Below are 12,798 nucleotides of genomic sequence, written 5' to 3' on the forward strand. Positions count from 1 at the left end.
GACTATGTTTGGAAGTTAGTAGTTGCTGGTGCAAGCACAGCTGGAGTGAGTATGATATTGCTAAACTTTTCTGCACTACCATTTTGCTGCAGCATGAAATATATAGCCATATGGTTGCACAAATTCCATCTGTTAACCACATGATCACTGCATGTGTGGGCAAAAAGTTCTTGTCTCTAATCACAAACACAACTATCTTGGCTCCATGCTACATGCAAGTGTAAATTTTGAATGATGTTTGAGTCAGACTGTACTGTACACACAATAGACATCCTGACTACTGAATAGGAAATCTGCAGAAAATTTAGTAATACTCTTTGAAGTCTATTCTTTGAAGATAGTGCTTTAACTGAAATAAGCTTATTTGTAAAATAAATGCTTTTTGTGAATGCCTTTTACATTAGACATTTTTTAAACAGCTTAACATGTCATTTCCACCTTGGCACTCCAGCACTTTAAAGTAACTATTTATTAAGGAAATGTTTCTCTGTTAAGTAAATGAGATAAACCTAAGCAGTAATATACATTTCATTGGCCTGTAATAAAAAGAGCATTTAAGACAAATGATTTTAAGCATACCAATGCCACTTTCATCTACATCTCTGCTGTGGTTTAATATAAAATCGATATTTTTATGTACTGTAGCTGACGATTTCTAAACTCATTTGATTGTCGCGGTTCCTTTAATACCTAAATTACTACAAAGTTTCTGTAAATTAGTTGATTCAAATAATCTTATGAATTGATTAAACTAGAATGGTTGTATTAATTTAGACAAATCTGCCACTAGTTTTGTCCCTTTAAACTGATCTACAGAAAGGCCTACCTGGATGTTAGTCAGAAGGGTCTCTATGGAGGACAATCCATCAGGGAATAGAAAAGGAGATGGAAAACCTGGTGGTAGTGGTTGCCCATGCCCAGTTAGAGAAAGTTTGTCAAGGCTGTCTCTTGCGGTTGGTGTGGAGAGCGGGGTCTCATCTGTATGTGATTGAAACAAAAATATAGAACAAGTTACGCTTGTCTGTTTTTATTAGACCTCAGTAATGGCTTCCCTAGTGGTTTCCAGAACATTTATTGCAAATTGGTTCCTGCTATCAGGAGAAAATGCTTTCTGCTGAATTTTCTTTAATGAAAAAGCTGTGGAGATACAACAAGATAACATTAATGAGTAACTTTATAAGCCTTTTAAATGCAGTCTCTAATGAGACTGAGTTTACAGTGCCATAGAATCTTTTTAAAACAAATATTATCTCACATATACTTGTGATAATATATTCAGGCTGACTTTATGGGCACCTTCCCAATTATCTCATTTTAGTTTGTGTTCTATTTGGATTGACAATAGAATATTTTCTAGCACGACATATATTTTATATACGAGTAGTATTTGCATTGAAGGCTTCCCACACTGTTAACCCTTCACAGCTCCTGATGAATTCATATATTCACTGAAGATACAAAAAAAGGGAAAAACTACACTGGTTCATTACTTTTCTCTAACAGAGAAATAATACCTGGTTCTTGCAGATCAGGTATGTTTTAACAATAACTGAAATTAAAAGTATGGTTAGAACCATGGGCCTATTCTTTTAAACATGGATCTTTTAACAATTAATGCTGAATTCCTAAGTAGAATCTTTATAACAATCAGAACTGATCATGCGTGACATCACAATGGGAAAAATCTCACTAGTAGAAAAATTCAAGAGTAAAGTTTCAGTCATAATTTATAAGTAGATTATAAAGTAATGTATGTAAAACAAGAAAGAAAAAAAAAACAGCAACAAAAATACTGACCCAGACACTCCCACAGTCAAATACGCTTCTATAATTTAAAATAATTTATAGATTGGTGTTGATGAATTACAGAAGTTTGGGTCAATTTCATTATGCCAGACATTAATTTGGCTTCTCTATGAGGAAAAACATCTCTACAAATTGCTCTTCTTTAAGGTTACCATACATCTAGGTTTTCCCAGACATGTCCTCTTTTTTGATCCTCTGTCCAGGTGGGTTTTTAAAATGCAAGCGCATGTTCAGGTTTTTGCTCTGCTTTTTCCCGGCACTTCCAGCTTGACTGCTTGGGGCTGGGAGCACAGGGGGAATGTGATTGGATGTCGGGGGATCGTGTATTCTGCGCATGGGCCCTGGCAGCTGCTTGCAGGTAAGAGAGAGAAACAGAGAGACTGTGTGCGCTTTGGTGTGGACAGCAGGGCTGGGAGGGGGCAGGGGGCTGCAGGTCAGGAGTGAGTGGCACTGGCAGGGCAGGGGAGCTGTAGCTTAGGAACGAGGGGCAGAGGCAGGGTACAGGCATATCACTGCCCCCCCTCCCCACATTCAAATACCAGTCACCCCTCTCCTCCCCCACCACTCTGCCTCTCCCTCCCTCCCCATCACAGATGTCCTCTTTTTTGATACTGGAAATATGGTAACCCTACAACTGAAACATTAGTATAAATGTATTGATGGATCACAGCATAGGCCGCGGAACGGGGAGGGACACCCGGGCTATGGCCCAACTAACTTTTAGCACGTTAATTGATATAACCCAAAAATGCGCAATTGTCATTCCGGTTAAAACTGTACAGCTATTTTTTAACTGCATAGCTAGCTAAATTAATGTGCTAAAAGTTGGGCAGGCCATGGCACGGGTGGCCCACCCCTTTCCATGGCCTATGGATCAAAGCACAATAAAAAACGGGATATCTCCTGATGTAATTGTTATCTCTGCATAATTATCAGCTCCTCCTTCATCCAAGTGTAGTCAGGGGTGTGTGTTTGTGTGTATACATAGTATATCTATCTATCTATCTAGAGATGATAGATAGATAGATAGATAGATAGATAGATAGATACGCACACACACATTTCCCTTGTACTTTCTCTCTTTCTCTGTATACACACACACACACACACATCTGTGTATGCACGTATATGTGTGTGTATACAGAGAGAGAGAGAGTACAAAGGAAATGCATGTGTGCATATGTACACACACACATACATACATGAACATGTGCAAGTACATGCACATTTCCTTTGTACTGTACTTAGTTTCAAAACAGTAAATAAACTTTTTTCACCATTTAACATAGGATAGCCTATAAATTGGGAATGATACTGTATAAAGTTTTGTAATTTATCTGGGAAGACCCAGCCGTATAATTTAGTTAAGATGTAGGTGTATTATTTTCTTATATGGACATAATCAAGAACTAGACAGTAATTCTGCCCTCTCCTCTGAGAAAGTGCTAGATTACAGCTGTTCTGCCCCTAAGGCAGAACAATAACTTAGAGTCATTATTTGCTTTTCCTCTTGTTCCAGAAGGAAGTAATCTGGGTCAGCACTTCACCATGCCTGGATTCCTTTCTAATCTACATCAGATCACTTCTTTTTTGCCAGCATCTACAGTGGAAGTGTCAAAACTTCATCCATTCTGTGTTCCTGCAAACTAGGTGTTAAAAGCAACCCAGAACCTGCTTTCATTACCTATTCTCCCTACTGAGCTGTGATTCAAGATGGGAGTAGCCTATATGAGAAAGAAGATGAGAACTTTATGCCCTCTTCTTGTCCTGTGTGGAACAACTGACACCTTTCCCTTTATGCATCCTGCAACAGTTTACACATTGTAGCTAAGGTGACATCTTGGTAAAAGCCAAAGGAAAATCTTCAACAGGTCACAGTAACATAAGATTGTGCAACTGAACTATATCTTCCTGTGCTTTCCAGTCATGTCACAAACAGGTGAGAAAAGATAACTGCAGATTTTTTAATCATTTCCCACTGAGTTAAAGCAGGCTCTATATGGAATGTGCCCTGTGGGTATATACTTCCCTCACTGTTCATCCTACCACCCTTAATTTCCCCAGCTATTTTGGTGGGTACTAGATTGAAGATTTTTTTCTTCACCATCACCATAATACGCTAGAAATACTAAGGTACTTCATTAGGAAAAATAAACTAGATATTGCAACTCTCTGCGATAATGTAAGAATTCATGGACTTAGGCTCGCACTTGCAAATTTTTCCCTTGAAATCCTGTTCTAGCTATGATGAGTTATTACCACATGCTGTGTTCCAAACTGCTGTCACAAACAGATATCGCTTCATTAATTTCAAAAGAAAAACAAAAAAAGTGGTAAGAATATATCAATAAAGGCTCGCATAAGCACAAAGGTTCAGAACCATTTCTGACTTGCAGAACTAAAAAAAAGAAATCTGTTGTCAGTCGCAGATGTGGATTTGCCAAATTACTATCATACTTCACAAATAATTTTAAAAGTTGTCTCATCATTTGTGTCATGTTAATTAAAAGTGGGTTTTACTTTTAGGTGATCCACATATGCTTTTTATTTTCTAATTGCTACAATCTGCTTAAGGATCGAATCACGTTCATATGAGCAGTTCCACAGAAATCACAAGGGTAGCTCTTTGGTAGTGTGAGTCTGGGATCTTGCTCTCTTGTTATTCCCTCCCATCCCAGCCAAGCAAGCAAGCAAGCAAGCAACAAGCATAAATGAAACAAAACAGAAACCATGTAGCACTCAGAGGTGTAACTAGCTAGGTCTGTGCCGTAGGCAGTAGAGGTGGCAGCAGGGGCTGGGCTGGCTAGGCTATGGCAGCAGCAGTGGCAGTTGCCATTCTTGTGTCCCCCCCCCCCTCTTTAAGAGCTCTCCCCTATTTACACTACTGCCAGTAAGGAAGGTAGTGACATCTTATGCTACCTGGAACAGTGTAGAATTTAATTAATAGTTTTGATTTTTAAAATGTTATTGCCTTAAAGGATGCTAGACCCAATCAGCCCACAAAGTCTTTGTCCCTAAACCTCCCACCTGCCTAGCACAGATTTTACTACACATTTTGCAATCAAATAGCAATCCACACATTTTTAAAGTTTTCTATATTTTTATGTGCTTATAGCAAGCTTTTGTAAGATGTCTTGGCACAGTTTAAAAAAAAAATTAGGTAACTCAAAATGGCTAAAAACTATATTGAATTATATCAGCTTTAAGTAATGTCCAGACACTAACTTTCTAATAAATAACAGCAACAAATTTACACTGAAGAGTAAATCTAGAGAGATGAACTCACTGTGAACTTATTTTAACGAAACTTTAACTGAGAGAAAAAATCAGACTAATGTGACTGTTTTCTTGATGTCCCATGTGAAATAAACTTTGAGTGTGAGTATGTTTGAAAAAGAGCAAATGTAGATATTATACACAGGAAGCATGGATATTTGTGGATGTGAGATAAGCAATGATTGAGAGAATCTTGAAAAAAATGTGTTTTTAAGAAAAACCACATTGTAAACATCAGCCAATTAAAACATAATCACATACCTTAGTAGCAAAATAATATGACCCCCGTACCATTAAAGTATTTTAAAAATCTTCCACTTATGCAAGCTCTTCTCTTTACAATTCAGTAACTGGGCACTCCTTCTAAACAACCATTAAACTACAGTCTTGTAAATTGAGGTACTGCCATCTCCCTTACGTGAATATTCCTATTACAGGAGACCCTATGAGCCACTATCATGTGGTACAGTGTATGTCACAGATAGGAGAGGAAATAAAGCAGTCCAGAACCCCTGTGATTTTCTACTACCAAATCCCCTCTTCACAAAATAAGATGGCAACCTGGCGTAACCTTTAGTTACTGTACTACAGTACAACCTGGCATAACCTGTAGTGCTGTAGATTGAAACAGTATATATCAAGACTTGAAACAGGCCAGCAGAAGCTGCCTCCTGTCTGTGCTGCATAGGAATGAGTCGATCATTGTTTTGTAAGTTACACTACTTTAGGGTCACATACACTGGACATTTACTGAATTGTAACTTGCATCACTATGATCCTCAGCTCTGAATTTGCAACAAGTTTTTAACATATATGAATGAATACACACACACACATATTTCATTTTTAAAAAGTTGTTCTACTTTCCAGAAACTAATGTGTTTTTTCCAAATCAGTGTTTATCTGAGGATAACAACTGGTTTGGGCCAGATACAACAGCTGACATTTTGTAATGTATTTGTTTTCCTGACATTTTGTTCCCCCCTCCCTCAGTTAGCGTGGAAACATTTATCCAGGAAGCTCTGATATTTACTTAAAAAATAAAAATGGATAAAAGCTAAATAGTGGTGACTACTCTTTCGCTTGCTTCCTTAAAAATAAATGTGGTCACTTAAGGATCATTACCAACTGAACTGGAGAATGCTGCAACTATCAGACTTCAACAGCAAGAGATATAATCATCACCTAGAGAAAATATTGTACTGAGCCCTGCATTTGCATAATCACTTAACTATAGTGATGCTATTGTTCCATTCTGAAATGTTTAAAATGTAACCATTCTTGAAACAGGCACATGATTGCTATGATTACTTTATGCATTTTTGCAGAGGAGTATGTAGGATTTGTCCTAAAGTAATTAGCAGGGATTCTGGTTTTCTCTGATAAAAAAATCCCTAATATTTGTATATAAAAAAAAAACTAACTTAAAATCCACATTTTTCCACGATTAAAATGAAACACCACTATCTATCTATCTATCTATCTATCTATCTATCTATCTATCTAAAAGCCTTAGTCTGTCTGCCTGTCTGTCCATAATGCTTTATTCTCTCTCTGACTGACTGAAACAACCAATCAGTGTGCTCCAAGAGCATTTGGAGAGGAGATGGTACAGCAGAGCTTGCCATGAAGGTGAGGACACAGGGGATGGAGTGGTGGGGAGGGTGAGGCCAGCGCTGCTGACCTCGGCCCCCCCTCCCCCCTGCTTCCTGAAGGCAGAGGCAATGGTGCAGGGGGAAGGGGAGGAGTGGGCCCATTCCTCCCCTCCCCCGACCAGACGAGAAGCAGGGGCAGGGCAGGATGCAGGGGAACATGGAAGGACATGGAGCCACTGGGCCCTGACAAAAGGGGAGGGGGAGGGGGGGCACAGTGATGCTGCCACCGCTGCCATGTCCTGACAATAGCCCTGAAGGGGATGGGAGTGGTCCTAGCCCCAAACTGGCAGGGGCAAGGGTGGGGGGGGTGGGCCCATTTGCCCCCTCCCCTGACTGGATGAGAAGCAGGGGCAGGGCCAGATGCCACCTGCCATGATGGCAGGGAGCACATTGTTGCTGCCCCGTCACTGCCGAGCCCCAACAAAATCTGGCAAGAGAGTAGGGGAGTGGGGGCACAGTGATGGCACCCTGCCACCGCCACTGCTGGGCCCTGCCAACAGCCAAGAGGGAGGGATTGGTGTTGGGAGGGGAGGCAGGCAGACATGGGCTGGGTGGACCCAGAGCATGGGGGTGGGGGGGAATAGGCCCAGACCTGAAGAGGGGAACCCGAATTGCCTGTCATTCTTGACAGGCAATTGACTAGTAGGTAGATAGATGAAAAATTGGGCTTTTTTTATCAGGGAAAAGCAGGATCCCTAGTAATTAGTATGTTTTTAGTGCACATAGTCAATGTTCTTGTACTTTTTGTTGAATTTTCTTAACAATAAATTATATAAATATAATGCTCAAGGCAAGGACTTTGTCTTAATTCTTAAACTGATAAAGATGAGAACTGAAGCCAGTATTTTTTCTATATTCTATCAATCAGCATCAATCAGATTCATATTAATAGCAACTGTTAGATTTCATTAGAGATTAGTACAGGCTACAAAGTTTGGATCTGGATCCACATCTCCAAAATTAGAACTATTAGATATAAAAGATTAATTTGGATTTCCTCTATTCTTAATTTTTGACAGTTTCTTTTAATTAATTCCTTTACATTCTTAGAGAAAACCTGTAATTCAGACGATCCACCAAGATGCTGTAAAACTTCACACATAATCTTTCCCTCAAGAGTTCTTTGCCTGAGAAGACAATTTCTTCTTATCAGCATGGATCCTGGTTTTCTCCGATTTAAAAAATCCCCATTTTCAGTTAAAAAAATGTCACCCGAAATCCACATTTTTGCATGATTTAAATGAAACATCAATCCCCCTCTATATATGTATATGTATAGTAGTGTTTCATTTAAATCATGGTAAAATGTGGATTTGGAGTTACTTTTTAAAAAAATGAAAATTGGGGATTTTTTTTTAAATCAGAGAAAACCAGGATCCCTGCTTATTAGTTCCTCATCTGTATAATGGCCCCAGTCAGACAACCTCAACAGAGCAATTGTAGGAGGATGGTAAAGGTTATCATCAAATGTGATAGGACCTCGTCTTTGGTCAGTTTTGATCCACATCCCAGTATCCTATTGCTGATGTACCAAGGTGTCCAAACATCAGCATTTAAATAAATTTAATTTTAGGCTCCAGCTATGCACAGCTGACCAGTAGCTATAAATTCTATGAAAAGAATAGCAGAATCACAAATATGTCACCTGGAGAAAACACAGCTAGCAAATATGCACCTACACTGATTCAATGTCTGTTGGGCCCATAACTTTTATAATAGGTTACTACTCATACTATTAGCTCTCCCTTTATGAATGCTGCTCACCGTTATCAATTTCTTGACTTGGCATGCTTACCTGGCAGCCTCTAGGTGATGAATTCTAATTTATAAATCAAATTCTTTACTGTGAATATGCAAACTGGTTTTCAAAGGCCAAATTGGGGTGAATATTCATTGGCATAGCAAAAGACACATTCCTCAGACAAAGGCCCCTACATGGTTTCTCCGTCTTTCTCCAAACCAGAGCTTAGCTGATGCTGTTGAATCCTTCCCCCCCTCCCCCACACACACTTTTTTTGTTTTAATATGGGTAAAATAATGTTCTTTTTATCCAGTCACATTCTTGAAAAGGTCTGGACTGTGCTGGTTGAAATTATCCCCCACAAAAACAGCGGCAGACAGAGAACCTAGCTTGGAAAATCTCAGTCTAAATGGTTAAAATGGCAGTTTTAAGTGAACAAAGGTGGTCTTATAATGGAAAGTCTGTCCTTTAGTAGCTATTTTTACCTGTGGAAAGTAGGTGTACTGATGTGAATGAGTGTGAATTTGATAGTACATTATTCCTCCTTAGCATAAGGGCATAAAACTGAACAAGATGAAAAGCAGATTGGAATTAAAACAAAGTACTCAATATATATTCTTGGCTGCTGCCATTGTTTCAATGTCTGTTTTTCTACTTGCATTTACGTTTCATCACCAGTGAAGACTATGTTTGCACAGAGTATGCTCCATCCCCCTCACAGCTTTCAGTGCTTACAAGACTGTGCGTGTGCCATCCCCCCAAAGCATTTGAGCTTGCTCCTGCATGAGGCTATCTAATGAGAACTATCATTTTCTGACTGTTCCAAAGCAGGGTGGGATAAGCCAGCAGAAAAAAGAGCAGAGTTTGTTTCCTCTACTCTTACAGAGAAACTCTCCCCCATCAGCTGAGCTGAACTGGCAGTGGTGAACTAGGGTAAGAAAGCCATGGAAGAAGGTTTGAGGAATCCATGAATAGGCAAAAGAGCCCAAGACTTTTTGTGACTAGCAGCCAGTTGTTTGATGTGAAGGATATTGATATCAGAGAAGCCTTCTGTGGATTGCAGAGACTAGGACTGAGAACAACTGTGGGCTAAGGAGTTTAAGGGAGACAGATCTAACAAGGAACAGTGAGGAAAACTGAGTCTGGCTGTGGAAAGATGGTGGGACAGATTGATGTGAAGGGAAAGAAAGTAGATCTAGGAGCTGGAGCTTCTAATGTAATCATTACAAATGAATGGAAGAAATTGGCAATATACATCCAAAAAGCAGAAATGCAAAGTAGTGGTGATGTTCCACCTATGAGGATGTCTTCAGCCTTTTGGACTAGAAGGTGTTTCTTCTTCATTTTGCATGGCCCTAAGAAGGACTCACAATCAAATCATTACAACTTACCTAATTTTCTGTTTCCAAAATGAATTATTTTTATAACATCTGTTGTATTCTACTACTACTACTACAACTGACTAGCACTAGATAATATTAGCTGAATAATTTATTTTAAGAACTTCACAATACATGCACCGGACATGGCAGGAGGCAAGCAAAGATGCCTCTCATGTAACAGGCATATTTGGTTATCCGGCACCCCCCGTTCCTCATGGGTGCCAGATAACAAAGCTTTTGCTATATTTTAAAATCAATTATCCTGTACATATTTTTTACAGTTTAGTTACTCATCTCTAAAAGTAAGATGCAATAGTTAATTACCACTTCGTTAACATTGGAACATGTTATTTGCAAAAACAAAATACAATGGCTTGTCTATCACTATCATTAAAATTGTTCTGTTCGCTTACAATTTTTTTTTCAGATGATTTAAGTACCTATGGATTTGGGATAAAGAAACAAGCTGATTATCCAAAATAATTCTAAGTGATAATGTGACATTCTTAAATCAATATCATAGTTCAAATATTTTAGCTACATTATGGTAACTCACATGAACACCTTAGAGACAAAAAAAATCCTAAAAATACAGCAAAAGGTAGCTTAAAATAAATACTTTTGTTGAATTTTCTTAACAATAAATTAATATAAAAATAATGCTCAAGGCAAGGACTTAATCTTAAATTTTAAACAGAAAAAGATGAGAACTGAAGCCAGTATTTTTTTATATTCCATCAATCAGCACCAGACTCAGATTAAAATCAACTGTTATTCCAGATATTCCTTTAAAAAAAGTTTTACTGCTTCAGCTATCAAAAGTGCTGACTTCACTGTAATCCTGAGTGATCTGATTCATGATCTTTCAGCCCCATCTAGTCAGTCAGTCAAAACAATCATAGGGCAGGTATAGACATGACACATCTAGCAGTGTAAGTGATCAGAAGCCAGTCTATACCTGTAACAAAAGTTCAGCACCCCCAGACTGATTTAAAAATGGTGAAACCCAGCTAAGATTTACCCCCACCAGCAAAGGGCGAATGTGTGTTCTGTATGCTACTGATCTAAACTAAGACACTTACAGAAAACCTCATAGCTTAGATCGATTCCACCTTGGGCTTTTTGAATGTCTGTACCTAGCCTTAGTACCAATAAAGTGCTTTCCCTTCTTGGACACTGACCTCTGTAGCATTTGGATGGAGAATTTAACATGTGGAAAAAAGTATGCAAAATGGTAGGTGCAAAATGCTAGCATAATTTGATTATGAATGAATGCCCTGAAAACTAAAAAAAACTTTATAGATTGTTGAAGTTTCCTAATGTCTCTGCAATAGATGTATTATAAAAACTAATGGAAAAGCAAGTTTTGAGAGTTATAAACAGAAGTAAGCACAATATCACTTAACTAAAGTAATAAACAAGAAAATGCACCCACAGCAAGCATGCTCTGTCCTACATTTTGAGTTTATTTGTATACTGACTTCAAAATGCCAAGATAAAACTTTATAGAACATGAAAAATATCTTTTGCTGAATTTTGTTGGGTAATTCTAAGTGGAACTGTGATTTGTTTTAATTGGCCTCTAGACATACCTCATGAAAGGTAAAGAAACATGTATTTGGAAGATTAGGAGAAATATTAAAATAAGTAGATGAATAATGGTGGTATTTATGTCATTGTCGGCATGAATGTATTTATTTTTTTTGCAAGCATAACCTTGGTGAGAAGGGAATTCTTGATGAGCACAGCTGGTATCTTGCACTCCTGGATGATGAAGACATAACACTAATGTCTGTAACACTGAAGAAATCTTATTTTATTTTATTTTAAATTATTTTCCCATTTATAAGCATACTTATTCCTGGTGCATCAAAAAAGATGGAGTTGACGCTGTTAGAATTTTTCTACCAGATATTGATAATGTAATGTTTAATTTGTCAATGAATCCTGTTATGTTACTTAGGCTAGGTACCTAAAATTTAAAAAGCATATTTGTATGCTTATATCTGAAGAGGCTTTTCCTAAAGAGATTTCTCTTCATTTTTCTTACAGATATGCATTGAAAATTTGTTCAAGTTAAGATAAAATGGGATTGTAAATAACTTAAAAAAAATAAAAAGAATACTGCGCAGTACATCTAACATTTAGATTTGATAATGTGTCATTTCGGCAACAGTTAAAAATAACTATGCCATACTTTGGCTAATAATATCATGAGAGGAGCAGTATATTAACAAAAGACATTCCCAGCTATTTAACATGTTTGTTTAGGAGAACTATGCTACATAGTGTGCCAACATTCTTAATCTAATGTGTGGGGCTGCCTGGATCTTGCTTGCAGTAATGCCTCTCAGCTATTGTCCATAAGGCCAATGCAAGAAGTTACTTAGCAGCCAAATCAAGCACTCATTGGCCTGGCCAGTTAGTGAGTGTTCAAATAAGTAATCAGAACCTTGAAAAAAAAATTAAGAGCAACAGAGAAGCCTGGGTCCAAACAGAGAACAAAGAGAGCTTTACAAGAGCTGGACTTTGCATCATAAATTTACATGCGACTGCTATGAGCCAAAAGAAATTGGTGTCAGTATAAAATGCTAAATCAGGGGTAGGCGTGTTGCTGGCCAGAGTGCCGAAAAAAACGCAATGTCTACATTGTAATGTGCCAGAGTCCCGGCATGCCAGAAAAACAAAACCAGGGTGTGGGGTACATGGCAGGACGTACTGCACATTAATATAGTAAATAATCATAAATGTTGCTATTTTTTTTAAAGTAAACACCAGGTTTTCTAAAAATTCTAAACCTGGTGACATTAAATAAAACTTCATATACTGCCTTTGCTGTGTTTGTTAGGGTCTTTTTGTTAAGCATGTTTGTGATGAGAGAGGAAAAAAAAGAGAAAGACAGAAAGATGAGAAAAAGAGAGAGAAAGAAACAGGGAAA

At 38.1% G+C, this 12,798-nt stretch overlaps 1 protein-coding gene across 6 annotated transcripts in view; it reads right to left on the bottom strand.

Moving 5' to 3' along the window:
* DACH1 (dachshund family transcription factor 1) overlaps positions 1 to 12,798 on the bottom strand; it is a 530,916-nt gene that overhangs the window by 67,020 nt on the left and 451,098 nt on the right. For all 6 annotated transcript variants that reach the window (XM_025197329.1, XM_025197328.1, XM_025197326.1 and 3 more), the window contains one exon: positions 827 to 978. In XM_025197329.1, coding sequence (XP_025053114.1) covers positions 827 to 978 — 152 coding nt within the window. The remainder of the gene's footprint in view (positions 1 to 826; positions 979 to 12,798) is intronic.

This window comes from Alligator sinensis, unplaced genomic scaffold (assembly GCF_000455745.1).
Source record: "Alligator sinensis unplaced genomic scaffold, ASM45574v1 scaffold241_1, whole genome shotgun sequence".
NCBI lineage: Eukaryota > Metazoa > Chordata > Crocodylia > Alligatoridae > Alligator > Alligator sinensis.